Source organism: Cherax quadricarinatus, chromosome 89 (genome assembly GCF_038502225.1).
Source record: "Cherax quadricarinatus isolate ZL_2023a chromosome 89, ASM3850222v1, whole genome shotgun sequence".
In the NCBI taxonomy this organism is placed as follows: domain Eukaryota; kingdom Metazoa; phylum Arthropoda; class Malacostraca; order Decapoda; family Parastacidae; genus Cherax; species Cherax quadricarinatus.
In genome coordinates, this window is record NC_091380.1 from 14,999,139 (window position 1) to 15,016,277 (window position 17,139).

The window sequence follows — 17,139 nt, forward strand, 5'->3', positions numbered from 1 at the left end:
GATCATTGATGTATATGAGGAAGAGCAGGGGACCAAGGACACTTCCCTGCGGAACTCCAGTATCAAGTGGCTGTGTTGCTGATGCTGTGTCTTTAATGGTGACATACCGATACCTATTAGTAAGGTAAGATTTGAAATATGCATGCGCATGGCCTCTTATACCATAATGGTCAAGTTTGTGGAGTAGGATGTCGTGGTCTACTGTGTCAAAAGCTTTTCTTAGGTCAATAAAAATTCCTAGTGGATATTCCTTATTTTCCAATGCTGTGTAAAGCAGATCTAGCATTTTTATGATTGCATCATTAGTGCTTTTATTTTTCCTGAATCCAAATTGGCAGGGGATGAGTATGTTTTGTGCCGTTATAAATGAATGTAGTCTCCTGTGCACGAGTTTCTCAAAGATTTTGGATAGCAATGGTAAGTTTGATATTGGCCTATAGTTGTTTAAATCTGTAGGGTCACCACCTTTATGTATTGGTGTAACCCTTGCCATCTTGAGTAGTTTCGGGAAGGTGCTAGTTTCTAGTGACTTGTTAAAAAGTAATGAAATAGCATGCGAAAGGACATGGGCCACTCGCTTGTACAATAATGGTGGGACATGAGACAGATTTCCTGAGTTATTTTTAAGTGACTTTATAATCTCGGTGACTTCCATGGGCTCAGTTGGAGCAAGATAGAAGGAATTTGGGAAATTCCCATCTAGGTAGTCCCCGGCATGGGCATTGGTGTGTGGGATTTTATTGGCGAGATTAGAACCTATGGTTGAGAAAAGTCGTTTATCTTGTTAGCTGTGTCAGTGGGATGGAGTGGTGTTTCATTAGGTTTAGTTAGGGTAATATTCTTGTTTTTTTTCAGTTTGTGGGTCCCTAGAATCTGAGAGAGTGTTTTCCAGGTCTTTTTTATATCTCCTCTTGTGTCAGCGAATCTACTGGAGTAGTATAGTTGTTTGGCTTTCTTTATTACTTTGGTGAGGACTGATGAATAGTGTTTAAGAATATCTTTTTGTATTAAGCCCTGTCTGTATTGCTTTTCATATTGGTGTTTCTTATCAATGGATTTCAGAATGGTGCTGGTTAGCCATGGGCAACCAAGCCGTTTGTTTGTGATCTGCTTCGTTTTTACAGGACAATGTTTGTTGTATAGTCTAAGTAATTTGTTAAGAAAAATGTCTGTCCACTCATCAATACCATTGGCCTTGGAGAATTCTGTAGGCCAGTCAACAGTCTCTAGGTCAGCTGTGAACTTCCTTATTGAGGCCTCATCATGGAGTCTAAATGAAACTTTGTTGCATTCAAGTGGTGGTTTACTAATGTTTGTCAAGAGGAAGGTAGGGTAGTGGTCTGTAGTGCTATCTGTGATTATCCCTGATTTAACGTGGACTAGTATATTGGTCTATATGTGGTCTATTATGGTTGCACTTGTTTCAGTGAGCCTGGTTTGTTTAGTTATTGTTGGTATGAGAAGTGTGTTGTTCATATTGTTGATGAAATCAGTTACAGGCTGATCATCTAGTATGCTAAGGTTGATGTTGAAGTCTCCAGCTAAGAGAAGGTTGTGCTTATTCATTTGTCTGTTTGTCATTAGTGCCTTTAGTTTCTCACTGAAATTTGGGATGTTTGTGTGGGGTATCCGGTAAATGGCACCGATTGTTATAGGCGTCTTAAGGTTTTTTACAGTAAAATTGGCAAAAATGTATTCTCCATATTCATCACTAAAGCAAGTGGTGCTAATACAAGATAACTGGTTAGAGTAATAGATTGCAATACCACCCCAAACTTGGTATGGTCTGCAGTTGTGGATTGCTGTGTATCCTGGTAGAGGGTAGATATCTATTATGTCCTGCTCAGTAAGAATAATGCAGGAGAAGGGTGTCTTTAGTGATTCAAGGAGTGCTAGGAGGTCATCATAGTGTTTGCTTAAGGACCTGATGTTGTAGTTAAGTACTGATAGACTTTTAGCATTGTTTAGGATAGTGGTGGCTTGTGATGCTGTGTAATAAAGGCAGTTACTTTCCAATAGGTTTTGATTGTGTGTCAGATTATGGAGGTTTAGATCAGGGTCAATGTGATCAATCATCTTCTAGGTTTAAATTATGGTTATTTATATCCTGAGTTGTGGGTTGAGTTTTAGTACTGATATCTGTAGTGGTAGGAAGTTTGGACAAGTATATAGTTATAGCATTTTGGTCATGTAGAGTTTAGTCACTAATGCACATAATGGAGTTGGTGTTGTGCTGGAATGAGCTAAAGTACAACTAGGTTTACTCTAATAATATAAAAATACAAATTAAAAATAGCACCAGACTCTCACTAGTAATTACACTATGGTCTAATATAATGAATTTGGTATTGACTATGTATTGAGCTAGAATGAGCTATAGTACAACTGAGTTTAATCTAATAATATAAAAAAGGCACAAGACTCTCAGTTGTAATTGCACTAAGCCTGACTAAGGTCTTATATAGGTTGTTTACAAGAGTTAGAGTATAACTAGATTTAAATTGACAAGATAAAATATGCAAGTTAAGGTAGCAAAAGAATAAAAAAAAGTAGAAAAAAAATGTATGAGGTAGTTGGTATAACCTATACAGATGTGACAGAGTGAACAGGCCTGTACATTGCAGAGTCACTTGTTTGCACAGAACTGCTTAATGCCTCAACTGATGTAGTGGAAGTTTTAGCAGTAAAGGTCGAGAACCAAAACCTAGTCATTGTGGTAGTCTACAAGCCTCCGGATGCAACATCCCAGCAATTCCAGGAACAGCTGTTAAAAATTGACCACTGTCTGGAAAATCTTCCAGCTCCTGCACCCAACATCTTGCTCCTGGGGGATTTCAACTTAACCCTTTCAGGGTCCGTCCCGTAGATCTACGGCTGGTCGGTGAGTGTCCAAACCGTAGATCTACGCCAAAATTCTAGCGCCGTCAAATTTAGCGCGAAAGCGCTCATAGGCCTACATATGAGAGAATGGGTCTGCGCCGTGGGTGTGCGCCGTAAACAAAAAATCTAGGCGCCTGCATAGCATTGTGGGAACACCGGCTCAGTCACCCTTGTTCACCATGTCTCGTCGCAAGTCAGCTCTCACTCCCCGGAAAATTGGGACTCTCCTCTTCCTGTCTGATAGTTCTGACACTGATGGAAGTGGAAATGAAGACGAATTCTACGGCTTTGATAAGTTAGTGACCGAAAATAATGACCAGGATATCGATAATAGTGCAGAAAACCCCGACGATCCTCGACCTTCTACCTCTGGTGTGGGCACTCGTGACTCACGGTCGGGTGTTCCTAAACGTAAGAGAAAACTAATATTTTCCCGTGGCCTGGCCTCTGACTTCAGTAATGACGATGATTCTGACGTGGATTGTGATTTTATTGCGCTCGACGATCATTCGAGTAGTGATAGTGAGGAAACATATTCACCAGTGAAGCGTCGGTATGTTCGCCGCCGCATGCGCTCGGGTATACCCTATGCTGTGCCCAGGGGACGGAGTTCATCCCGGAGTACATCCCGTGGCCCTACACCCGTTTTAGGTAGTGATAGTGAGGATGATGTGGCTACACTTGGCATGGATGGGCCACAGACATCAGTGGATGGTGTTAGTGGGGCTGGTGGTGGTAGTGGCACCGCCATGCGTGACTCGCTGTGCCACGCGGGAACCCACGCTGCTGACTCGTCAGTTCAAGGACAAAGCGGAGCGTCACCCACCAGCCCGCCACAACCACCCGTACAACCAGCCTATGATGTCCAGTATCCACCAGCAAACCGTATCTGGGATTGGCAGCAAAATCCCAATTTTGTTCCCAGCCCTCACCACTTTGATGACTCGCAAAGTGGAATTCTACCTACCTGTCCCCTTGGAACCACAGCCAATGAACTGGAATTCTTTGAATTATTCTTTGACCAGCCATTGATGGAAATTATTGTCAGGGAAAGTAATAAGTATTTTCAGTACACCATGGCAAATACGATCTTATCACCACAGTCAAGACTACACAGGTGGAAAGTGACGACTGTTGCAGAAATGTATTTGCTTTTTGCAACAATAATGCTTATGCCTCACGTCTATAAGCATAATATAAAAGCATACTGGTCCACAGATCGGCTAATTTGTACCCCATCCTTCAGTGAAATAATACCAGTGAACAGGTTTATCTTACTGTTACGTATGTTGCACTTCTCTGACAAAACCAGGCCTGACAGAAGTGACAGGTTATACAAGATTAGAAGTGTTTTCATGTATCTCAAACAAAAGTTCAGGATATACTTTTATCCATTCAAGAATCTTGTAATTGACGAGTCTTTGATTTTGTTCAAAGGTAGACTGTCATTCAAGCAGTATATACCGAGCAAGAGGAACCGCTTTGGTATAAAATTGTTTGTACTCTGTGATTGTGACAGTGGCCTGGTGTTGGATATTGTTGTATACACGGGTAGTAAAACATTGAAAGATACCAAGATGTTATTGGGTATATCAGGTGACGTAGTGAGAAACATGATGGCACCTTATCTTGGTAAGGGCCATACATTATATACCGATAACTGGTACACAAGCCCATTACTCAGTGATTTCATGCGAGTGAACAAGACAGATGTGTGTGGCACAGTGCGTTCTAATCGTAAACATATGCCCAGGCTCAATGCAGGTGTTCGTGGTGATGACGTGCAGGTGTTTACTGCCAATGACATCATGGCATTACGGTGGCATGACAAACGAGATGTCACATTGTTGACAACCATTCACCGTAATGAAATGCAAGACAGTGGCAAAGTTGATCGAGTGACTAATGAACGTATTCGAAAACCAGTGACAGTGATTGATTATACACAAAACATGCGCTTGGTTGACAAGTGTGACATGCAGATTGGTTTTGTTGACTGTGTTCGTAAGAGTTACAAGTGGTACATGAAACTTTTCTTCCATCTCATGGACATTTCAATGCTGAATGCATATAATATGTACCAAATAAAGACTGGTAACAGACCACCGTATGGTGAATTTTGTTTGTCTGTTTTCAGACAACTCATAATGAAGTACCAGGTAACAACACCTGCAATACAACATGGTCCTCGAATTCATCACAATATACCCAAGCGTTTGAGAAGAGAAGGTGATCATTTCATAATACAGCTTCCTTCAACTCAAAAGAAATTTGCTCAGAAGAGATGCATTGTCTGTGCACAAACAAAACGACGGCAACAAAGACGCAAAGACACTCGGTTTATGTGTGAGGAATGTAAGGTGCCTCTGTGCATGGTGCCTTGTTTCAAGGAGTTCCACAAGCTCCAGCAGTTCTAAAACCATGTCCAGTGATTGTAAATATGTAAATATATGATAGAACATTAGTATTATACAATATTTGTGCATGTTTATTGTAATAAACAACAGTGGTAAACAATAATATGATAATAACTTTAGTGCGGTTATTGTGTTCAATACAGTGAGTTTATATATATACATTATATACAGTATTGGTCTCTCAGGCCCCAAATGTTAGTAGGAATAGAAAAAAATTGGAAAAGAAAAGAAAAAACAACTAAAACAACAAAATAATATAATACGCGTATGTGGAATTCGTCGATGTTGCCGCCACCACATCATTTTCTACAAACTTCTTGGCACTGTATCTTGGTAAGTACTGATCAGATTCTAATTTTTTTTGTTTTATTACCTTCACAAAAATATGCTCTTTAATTCTTTAAGAAAAAATAATTTTTTTTTTTTTCAAAATTTCTTGGACACTGGTGCGTGACTTCAGATTTTGGCCTTGGACCCTGAAAGGGTTAAGGCACCTAAAATGGAGGAATATAGCAAATAATATTGTTGCAGTAATAACACCAGGAGGCAGCTCTGATGAAAACTCACACTCACACGAGCTTTTAAATCTCTGCACAAAATTCAATTTAAACCAGCAAATAATAGAGCCTACTAGACTGGAGAATACACTAGACCTCATCTTCACTAACAATGATGATCTGATAAGAAATGTCACCATATCAAAAACAATATACTCAGATCACAACATAATTGAGGTTCAGACATGTATGCGTGGAGCCCCAGACCGACAAAATGAGACTAGTCATGAGGGAGCATTCACCAAATTCAACTTCAATAACAAAAACATAAAGTGGGACCAAGTAAACCAAGTCCTAACCGATATAAGCTGGGAACATATTCTAAGCAACACAGACCCCAACTTATGCCTAGAACAGATTAACTCGGTGGCACTCGATGTATGCACAAGGCTTATTCCTCTAAGAAAAAGGAGGAGTAGATGTAAAATAGAAAGAGACAGGCGCTCCCTTTACAGGCGACGGAAAAGAATAACAGAGCGGCTAAAAGAGGTCAATATATCTGAAATGTGTAGGGAGACACTGGTCAGAGAAATAGCAAGCATCGAACTTAAGCTAAAAGAATCCTTTAGGAGTCAGGAATCGCGGGAAGAACTAAAAGCCATAAATGAAATCGAAAGAAACCCAAAGTATTTCTTCTCCTATGCCAAATCAAAATCGAGAACAACGTCCAGTATTGGGCCCCTACTTAAACAAGATGGGTCCTACACAGATGACAGCAAGGAAATGAGTGAGCTACTCAAGTCCCAATATGACTCAGTTATTAGCAAGCCGCTAACCAGACTGAGAGTCGAAAATCAAAATGAATTTTTTATGAGAGAGCCACAAAATTTGATTAACACAGGCCTATCCGATGTTATCCTGATGCCAAATGACTTCGAACAGGCGATAAATGACATGCTCATGCACTCTGCCCCAGGGCCAGACTCATGGAACTCCGTGTTCATCAAGAACTGCAAGAAGCCCCTATCACGAGCCTTTTTCATCCTATGGAGAGGGAGCATGGCCACGGGGGTCGTCCCACAGTTACTAAAAACAACAGACATAGCCCCACTCCACAAAGGGGGCAGTAAAGCAACAGCAAAGAACTACAGACCAATAGCACTAACATCCCATATCATAAAAATCTTTGAAAGGGTCCTATGAAGCAAGATCACCACCCATCTAGAAACCCATCAGTTACAGAACCCAGGGCAACATGGGTTTAGAACAGGTCGCTCCTGTCTGTCTCAACTATTGGATCACTACGACAAGGTCCTAAATGCACTAGAAGACAAAAAAAATGCAGATGTAATATATACAGACTTTGCAAAAGCCTTCGACAAGTGTGACCATGGGGTAATAGCGCACAAAATGCGTGCTAAAGGAATAACAGGAAAAGTCGGTCGATGGATCAATAATTTCCTCACTAACAGAACACAGAGAGTAGTCGTCAACAGAGTAAAGTCCGAGGCAGCTATGGTGAAAAGCTCTGTTCCACAAGGCACAGTACTCGCTCCCATCTTGTTCCTCATCCTCATATCCGACATAGACAAGGATGTCAGCCACAGCACCGTGTCTTCCTTTGCAGATGACACCCGAATCTGCATGACAGTGTCTTTCATTGCAGACACTGCAAGGCTCCAGGCGGACATCAACCAAATCTTTCAGTGGGCTGCAGAAAACAATATGAGGTTCAACGATGAGAAATTTCAATTACTCAGATATGGTAAACATGAGGAAATTAAATCTTCATCAGAGTACAAAACAAATTCTGGCCACAAAATAGAGCGAAACACCAACGTCAAAGACCTGGGAGTGATTATGTCGGAGGATCTCACCTTCAAGGACCATAACATTGTATCAATCGCATCTGCTAGAAAAATGACAGGATGGATAATGAGAACCTTCAAAACTAGGGAGGCCAAGCCCATGATGACACTCTTCAGGCCACTTGTTCTATCTAGGCTGGAATATTGCTGCACACTAACAGCACCTTTCAAGGCAGGTGAAATTGCCAACCTAGAAAATGTACAGAGAACTTTCACGGCGCGCATAACGGAGATAAAACACCTCAATTACTGGGAGCGCTTGAGGTTCCTAAACCTGTATTCCCTGGAACACAGGAGGGAGAGATACATGATTATATACACCTGGAAAATCCTAGAGGGACTAGTACCGAACTTGCACACGAAAATCACTCACTACGAAAGCAAAAGACTTGGCAGACGATGCACCATCCCCCCAATGAAAAGCAGGGGTGTCACTAGCACGTAAAGAGACCATACAATAAGTGTCAGGGGCCCGAGACTATTTAGCTGCCTCCCAGCACACATAAGGGGGATTACCAACAGACTCTTGGCAGTCTTCAAGCTGGCGCTGGACAAGCACCTAAAGTCAGTTCCTGATCAGCCGGGCTGTGGCTCATACGTTGGTTTGCGTGCAGCCAGCAGCAACAGCCTGGTTGATCAGGCGCTGATCCACCAGGAGGCCTGGTCACAGACCGGGCCGCGGGGGCGTTGACCCCCGGAACTCTCTCCAGGTAAACTCCAGGTAAACTCCAGTTAGCAAAAGATAGTTAAGGGCCTTGAACAATAATGTAATTGAAATGAAATGTACACTAATTGCACACACAATATAGTCACTAAGATATGAAAACAATCTTAGAATAGGACTTATAATGTAAACTTATAATATAAAAATACAAATTGAAATGGTACTTGCAATTGCACTAGAGTCTGGTATAGGTTGTTGACAAGATCAAGAGTATAACTAGATTTAAATTGACAAAATAAAATTCACAATTAAAGTACCGAAAGAATAATAAGTAAAAAATAACAATGGCAATGTCTTGGTTATAATATGATAGTAAGATGGTAGTCAGGTACACAGGTACAGAGGCACACAAGTGCACAGGTACACAGGTACACAGGTACACAGGTACAGAGGCACACAAGTGCACAGGTACAGAGGCACACAAGTGCACAGGTACACAGGTACACAGGTACACAGGTACACAGGATAATATAAAGGTTGGAGTTGAATATACAAACTTAGAAATTTGGCAACAAAATGTTATGGGAAGTATAAAATAATGATTACCTGGAGTTTACCTGGAGAGAGTTTCGGGGGTCAACGCCCCCGCGGCCCGGTCTGTGACCAGGCCTCCTGGTGGATCAGATCCTGATCAACCAGGCTGTTGCTGTTGGCTGCACGCAAACCAACGTACGAGCCACAGCCCGGCTGGTCAGGAAGCGACTTTAGGTGCTTGTCCAGTGCCAGCTTGAAGACTGCCAGGGGTCTGTTGGTAATCCCCCTTATGTATGCTGGGAGGCAGTTGAACAGTCTCGGGCCCCTGACACTTATTGTATGGTCTCTTAACGTGCTAGTGACACCCCTGCTTTTCATTGGGGGGATGTTGCATCGTCTGCCAAGTCTTTTGCTTTCGTAGTGAGTGATTTTCGTGTGCAAGTTCGGTACTAGTCCCTCTAGGATTTTCCAGGTGTATATAATCATGTATCTCTCCTGCCTGTGTTCCAGGGAATACAGGTTCAGGAACCTCAAGCGCTCCCAGTAATTGAGGTGTTTTATCTCCGTTATACGCGCCGTGAAGGTTCTCTGTGCATTTTCTAGGTCAGCAATTTCACCTGCCTTGAAAGGTGCTGTTAGTGTGCAGCAATATTCCAGCCTAGATAGAACAAGTGACCTGAAGGGTGTCATCATGGGCTTGGCCTCCCTAGTTTTGAAGGTTCTCATTATTCATCCTGTAATTTTTCTAGCAGATGCGATTGATACAATGTTATGGTCCTTGAAGGTGAGATCTTCCGACATGATCACTCCCAGGTCTTTGACGTTGGTATTTCGCTCTATTTTGTGGCCAGAATTTGTTTTGTACTCTGATGAAGATTTAATTTCCTCGTGTTTATCATATATGAGTAATTGAAATTTCTCATCGGTGAACTTCATATTGTTTTCTGCAGCCCACTGAAAGATTCGGTTGATGTCCGCCTGAAGCCTTGCAATGTCTGCAATGGAAGACACTGTCATGCAGATTCGGGTGTCACCTGCAAAGGAAGACACGGTGCTGTGGCTGACATCCTTGTCTATGTCGGATATGAGGATGAGGAACAAGATGGGAGCGAGTACTGTGCCTTGTGGAACAGAGCTTTTCACCGTAGCTGCCTCGGACTTTACTCTATTGATGACTACTCTCTGTGTTCTGTTAGTGAGGAAATTATAGATCCATCGACCGACTTTTCCTGTTATTCCTTTAGCACGCATTTTGTGCGCTATTACGCCATGGTCACACTTGTCGAAGGCTTTTGCAAAGTCTGTATATATTACATCTGCATTCTTTTTATCTTCTAGTGCATTTAGGACCTCTTCGTAGTGATCCAATAGTTGAGACAGACAGGAGCGACCTGTTCTAAACCCATGTTGCCCTGGGTTGTGTAACTGATGGGTTTGTAGATGGGTGGTGATCTTGCTTCTTAATACCCTTTCAAAGATTTTTATGATATGGGATGTTAGTGCTATCGGTCTGTAGTTCTTTGCTGTTGCTTTACTGCCCCCTTTGTGGAGTGGGGCTATGTCTGTTGTTTTTAGTAACTGTGGGACGACCCCCGTGTCCATGCTCCCTCTCCATAGGATGGAAAAGGCTCGTGATAGGGGCTTCTTGCAGTTCTTGATGAACACGGAGTTCCATGAGTCTGGCCCTGGGGCAGAGTGCATGGGCATGTCATTTATCGCCTGTTCGAAGTCATTTGGCGTCAGGATAACATCGGATAGGCTTGTGTTAACCAAATTTTGTTGCTCTCTCATAAAAAAATCATTTTGATCTTCGACTCTCAGTCAGGTTAGCGGCTTGCTAAAAACTGAGTCATACTGGGACTTGAGTAGCTCACTCATTTCCTTGCTGTCATCTGTGTAGGACCCATCTTGTTTAAGTAAAATTGACTGTTAGTAAATATGGTGTTTAATAAAATTTTAGTAAGTAATAATGATTACAAAATAAGTGAAAAGTAATGGTAGTAGGTTGGTAGACAGCAACCACCCAGGGAAGTACTACCGTCCTGCCAGATGACTGTGAAACAAAAACCTGTAACTGTTTTGCATGATGGTAGGATTGCTGGTTTCTTTTTCTGTCTCATAAACATGCTAAGATAACAGGGATATCTTGCTACTCCTACTTACACTTTGGTCACACTTCACAGACACGCACATGCATATATATATATACATACATCTAGGTTTTTCTCCTTTTTCTAAATAGCTCTTGTTCTTTTTTATTTCTTCTATTGTCCATGGGGAAGTGGAAAAGAATCTTTCCTCCGTAAGCCATGCGTGTCGTATGAGGCGACTAAAATGCCGGGAGCAATGGGCTAGTAACCCCTTCTCCTGTATACAATTACTAAAAAAGAGAAGAAGAAAAACTTTATAAAACTGGGTTGCTTAAATGTGCGTGGATGTAGTGCGGATGACAAGAAACAGATGATTGCTGATGTTATGAATGAAAAGAAGTTGGATGTCCTGGCCCTAAGCGAAACAAAGCTGAAGGGGGTAGGAGAGTTTCAGTGGGGGGAAATAAATGGGATTAAATCTGGAGTATCTGAGAGAGTTAGAGCAAAGGAAGGGGTAGCAGTAATGTTAAATGATCAGTTATGGAAGGAGAAAAGAGAATATGAATGTGTAAATTCAAGAATTATGTGGATTAAAGTAAAGGTTGGATGCGAGAAGTGGGTCATAATAAGCGTGTATGCACCTGGAGAAGAGAGGAATGCAGAGGAGAGAGAGAGATTTTGGGAGATGTTAAGTGAATGTATAGGAGCCTTTGAACCAAGTGAGAGAGTAATTGTGGTAGGGGACTTGAATGCTAAAGTAGGAGAAACTTTTAGAGAGGGTGTGGTAGGTAAGTTTGGGGTGCCAGGTGTAAATGATAATGGGAGCCCTTTGATTGAACTTTGTATAGAAAGGGGTTTAGTTATAGGTAATACATATTTTAAGAAAAAGAGGATAAATAAGTATACACGATATGATGTAGGGCGAAATGACAGTAGTTTGTTGGATTATGTATTGGTAGATAAAAGACTGTTGAGTAGACTTCAGGATGTACATGTTTATAGAGGGGCCACAGATATATCAGATCACTTTCTAGTTGTAGCTACACTGAGAGTAAAAGGTAGATGGGATACAAGGAGAATAGAAGCATCAGGGAAGAGAGAGGTGAAGGTTTATAAACTAAAAGAGGAGGCAGTTAGGGTAAGATATAAACAGCTATTGGAGGATAGATGGGCTAATGAGAGCATAGGCAATGGGGTCGAAGAGGTATGGGGTAGGTTTAAAAATGTAGTGTTAGAGTGTTCAGCAGAAGTTTGTGGTTACAGGAAAGTGGGTGCAGGAGGGAAGAGGAGCGATTGGTGGAATGATGATGTAAAGAGAGTAGTAAGGGAGAAAAAGTTAGCATATGAGAAGTTTTTACAAAGTAGAAGTGATGCAAGGAGGGAAGAGTATATGGAGAAAAAGAGAGAAGTTAAGAGAGTGGTGAAGCAATGTAAAAAGAGAGCAAATGAGAGAGTGGGTGAGATGTTATCAACAAATTTTGTTGAAAATAAGAAAAAGTTTTGGAGTGAGATTAACAAGTTAAGAAAGCCTAGAGAACAAATGGATTTGTCAGTTAAAAATAGGAGAGGAGAGTTATTAAATGGAGAGGTAGAGGTATTGGGAAGATGGAAGGAATATTTTGAGGAATTGTTAAATGTTGATGAAGATAGGGAAGCTGTGATTTCGTGTATAGGGCAAGGAGGAATAACATCTTGTAGGAGTGAGGAAGAGCCAGTTGTGAGTGTGGGGGAAGTTCGTGAGGCAGTAGGTAAAATGAAAGGGGGTAAGGCAGCCGGGATTGATGGGATAAAGATAGAAATGTTAAAAGCAGGTGGGGATATAGTTTTGGAGTGGTTGGTGCAATTATTTAATAAATGTATGGAAGAGGGTAAGGTACCTAGGGATTGGCAGAGAGCATGCATAGTTCCTTTGTATAAAGGCAAAGGGGATAAAAGAGAGTGCAAAAATTATAGGGGGATAAGTCTGTTGAGTGTACCTGGTAAAGTGTATGGTAGAGTTATAATTGAAAGAATTAAGAGTAAGACGGAGAATAGGATAGCAGATGAACAAGGAGGCTTTAGGAAAGGTAGGGGGTGTGTGGACCAGGTGTTTACAGTGAAACATATAAGTGAACAGTATTTAGATAAGGCTAAAGAGGTCTTTGTGGCATTTATGGATTTGGAAAAGGCGTATGACAGGGTGGATAGGGGGGCAATGTGGCAGATGTTGCAAGTGTATGGTGTAGGAGGTAGGTTACTGAAAGCAGTGAAGAGTTTTTACGAGGATAGTGAGGCTCAAGTTAGAGTATGTAGGAAAGAGGGAAATTTTTTCCCAGTAAAAGTAGGCCTTAGACAAGGATGTGTGATGTCACCGTGGTTGTTTAATATATTTATAGATGGGGTTGTAAGAGAAGTAAATGCAAGGGTCTTGGCAAGAGGCGTGGAGTTAAAAGATAAAGAATCACACACAAAGTGGGAGTTGTCACAGCTGCTCTTTGCTGATGACACTGTGCTCTTGGGAGATTCTGAAGAGAAGTTGCAGAGATTGGTGGATGAATTTGGTAGGGTGTGCAAAAGAAGAAAATTAAAGGTGAATACAGGAAAGAGTAAGGTTATGAGGATAACAAAAAGATTAGGTGATGAAAGATTGAATATCAGATTGGAGGGAGAGAGTATGGAGGAGGTGAACGTATTCAGATATTTGGGAGTGAACGTGTCAGCGGATGGGTCTATGAAAGATGAGGTGAATCATAGAATTGATGAGGGAAAAAGAGTGAGTGGTGCACTTAGGAGTCTGTGGAGACAAAGAACTTTGTCCTTGGAGGCAAAGAGGGGAATGTATGAGAGTATAGTTTTACCAACGCTCTTATATGGGTGTGAAGCGTGGGTGATGAATGTTGCAGCGAGGAGAAGGCTGGAGGCAGTGGAGATGTCATGTCTGAGGGCAATGTGTGGTGTGAATATAATGCAGAGAATTCGTAGTTTGGAAGTTAGGAGGAGGTGCGGGATTACCAAAACTGTTGTCCAGAGGGCTGAGGAAGGGTTGTTGAGGTGGTTCGGACATGTAGAGAGAATGGAGCGAAACAGAATGACTTCAAGAGTGTATCAGTCTGTAGTGGAAGGAAGGCGGGGTAGGGGTCGGCCTAGGAAGGGTTGGAGGGAGGGGGTAAAGGAGGTTTTGTGTGCGAGGGGCTTGGACTTCCAGCAGGCATGCGTGAGCGTGTTTGATAGGAGTGAATGGAGACAAATGGTTTTTAATACTTGACGTGCTGTTGGAGTGTGAGCAAAGTAACATTTATGAAGGGATTCAGGGAAACCGGCAGGCCGGACTTGAGTCCTGGAGATGGGAAGTACAGTGCCTGCACTCTGAAGGAGGGGTGTTAATGTTGCAGTTTAAAAACTGTAGTGTAAAGCACCCTTCTGGCAAGACAGTGATGGAGTGAATGATGGTGAAAGTTTTTCTTTTTCGGGCCACCCTGCCTTGGTGGGAATCGGCCGGTGTGATAATAAAATAAAAAATAAAAATAATGTTTATTTCTTTCAAAATTGCACTGGTAGTTATACTTGAGGTTATTTGGCAGTACAAGGTAATTAAGAGTACTCTAAGATAGTAAATGTGGTATTAAAACTGGTTAAGGTAATTAGACAAGTAATGGTTATTAAATGTTGTCAAAAATGTTAAGAGTAAATTGTATTGATAGTAAAAACGGTAATTATTAATTTTAGTAAGTAATATCAATTGATAGTATTTAAAAAAATATGTAGTAATATGGACAGAGAAAGTATCGATTCAGCTAATATTTAAGCAAACAGTAGTAAATAAGAAAATTAGATAAGGTGACTTATGCTTACTAGTAAAATCACAAAATGTGGTAGTTGATTATTTAATTAATAAGAGATTGTACTGCGAAATTTGAACAATAAACCTAACCTTGTAAAACTCTGTCTACAGTTAATAAAAAAGAAATCTCAAAGAATAATTGTATTGGTTTCTTCTTTGTATGTCTGGTCATGTAACCAATACAGCTCACTATGTCTGGTTTTATGTTGTATTTGTTATAAGTAGTAGTTAATGCGAAGTTTAAGCAATATATACCTCCATTATGTTGTATGTGGTGGTTAATATGAAGACGTTTGACAATATATACCTCCAGTGTGTGTATGTTGTACATGGTAGTAACATGAAGAAGTTTGGCAATTCTTTTAAGTTTTATGAGTGTCTGTAAAATTCAATACAAACACTTAATTGAGGAGTAAGTTAATAGAATTCAATTCTTTTGGCATCAAATCTAACCCGTTTAAATTCATTCCTATTAGTGTAAAATCTAACTTAATATTTATTTTCTACAGGATAACGACAAACCAGAGGAGTGTAAAGTGTGCTTTAACAATTATGATGAAGAACTACGACGACCACACACTCTGCTGTGTGGTCACACATTCTGCTCACAGTGTATTGAAGGTACAATTAAGAATGCTCAGCTCACCTGCCCCAGCTGTCGTGCTGAGCACAGTGCCACAGATGCTACTCAGTTCCCGATCAACTATGCTATGGAGGCTGTGATAAAGAAACTCAGAAGTATCCAGGTTGCATCAGTGGGAACAGTGTCAGCAAAATGTGGTCAAGATCGCACAAGAGACATCAGGAAGAAGTTACAGTCTTTGGCACAGGAACACAAGAGCAGTATCAGTAACCTTATAAGTGAGTGTGAAGAAGCACTGTCCCAGCTGAGCAAGTACCAGGGGCAGGTGAGGGACTGGAAGATCCAGCATCACCAACTGCAGGACAGACTCTATGATCTGCTGGAGCAGAACAAGGCAGCAGTAGAGCTCCTGGAACAGGAGGATACCAGTGTGCTGACAATGACAACAGAAGGAGAGGCAGGAAAGAAGCAGCTGCAGACCATGCTGGAGACCCTCAACACAGTCAACACTGCACAGGAGGTCTTCACAACCATTGATGAAGCTGATCACTACAATGTGGAGGTTGAAGATTGGATGAAGAAGTGTCAGGAACTCTTCCCAGATGTCAACACTGTCTACACCTCAGTAAAGGTATGATGCCACAGACATTATTGAACTTTCCAAATAATTTCTTAGTTATTTTTTATATATTGATTCTGTTATGTAAATATATACAACATCAAGAGCAATATTCAGTTATTATTAAATATATTAATCTTTCTTCTTTCAACACACCAGCCATATCCCACTGAAGGAGGGTGACCCAAAAAGAAAAACAAAAATTTCTTTATAAATTTAGTAATGTACAGGAGAAGGGGTTACTAGCTCCTTGCTCCTGGCATTTTAGTTACCTATTACGACATGCATGGCTTATGAAGGAAGAATTCTCTTCCACTTCCCCATGGAGATAAGAGGAAATAAACAAGAAAAAGAACTTGTAAGAAAAGAGAAGAAATCCCAAAGGGGTGTGTTTGTATGTTTGTACATGCATGTGTTGTTTGACCTAAGTGTAAGTAGAAGTAGCAAGACTTCTACTTGCATATTTATGACACAGAAAAAGACACCAGCAATCATATCATTATGTAAAACAATTAGAGGCTCTTGTTTTACTCACTTGGTAGGACAGTAGTACCTCCCTGGGGGGTTGCTGTCTACCAATTTACTACCACCGGATAATAGTACCTCCCTGGGTGGTTGCTGTCTACCAACCTACTACCAGAGGATCACAGTGCCTCCCAGGGTGAATGCTGCCTACCAACCTACTCCCACAGGATGGTAGTACCTCCCTGGGTGGTTGCTGCCTACCAACCTACTACCACAGGATGGTAGTACCTCCCTGGGTGGTTAACGTCTACCAACCTTCTACCACAGGATTGTAGTACCTCCCTGGGTGGTTGCTGTCTACCAATCTACTACCACAGGATGGTAGTACCTCCCTGGGTGGTTGCTGTCTACCAATCTACTACCACAGGATGGTAGTACCTCCCTGGGTGGTTGCTGTCTACCAATCTACTACCACAGGATGGTAGTACCTCCCTGGGTGGTTGCTGTCTACCAATCTACTACCACAGGATGGTAGTACCTCCCTGGGTGGTTGCTGTCTACCAATCTACTACCACAGGATGGTAGTACCTCCCTGGGTGGTTGCTGTCTACCAATCTACTACCACAGGATGGTAGTACCTCCCAGGGTGGTTGCTGTCTATGAACCTACTACCAAAGGATGGTAGTACCTCCCTGGGTGGTT

At 41.6% G+C, this 17,139-nt stretch overlaps 1 protein-coding gene across 3 annotated transcripts in view; it reads left to right on the plus strand.

The window, feature by feature from the left end:
• The window catches only part of LOC128697316 (centromere-associated protein E-like), a 570,758-nt gene that overhangs the window by 260,421 nt on the left and 293,198 nt on the right, over nucleotides 1-17,139 (plus strand). For all 3 annotated transcript variants that reach the window (XM_070104215.1, XM_070104216.1, XM_070104217.1), the window contains one exon: nucleotides 15,280-15,984. In XM_070104215.1, the coding sequence (XP_069960316.1) occupies nucleotides 15,280-15,984 (705 nt within the window). The remainder of the gene's footprint in view (nucleotides 1-15,279; nucleotides 15,985-17,139) is intronic.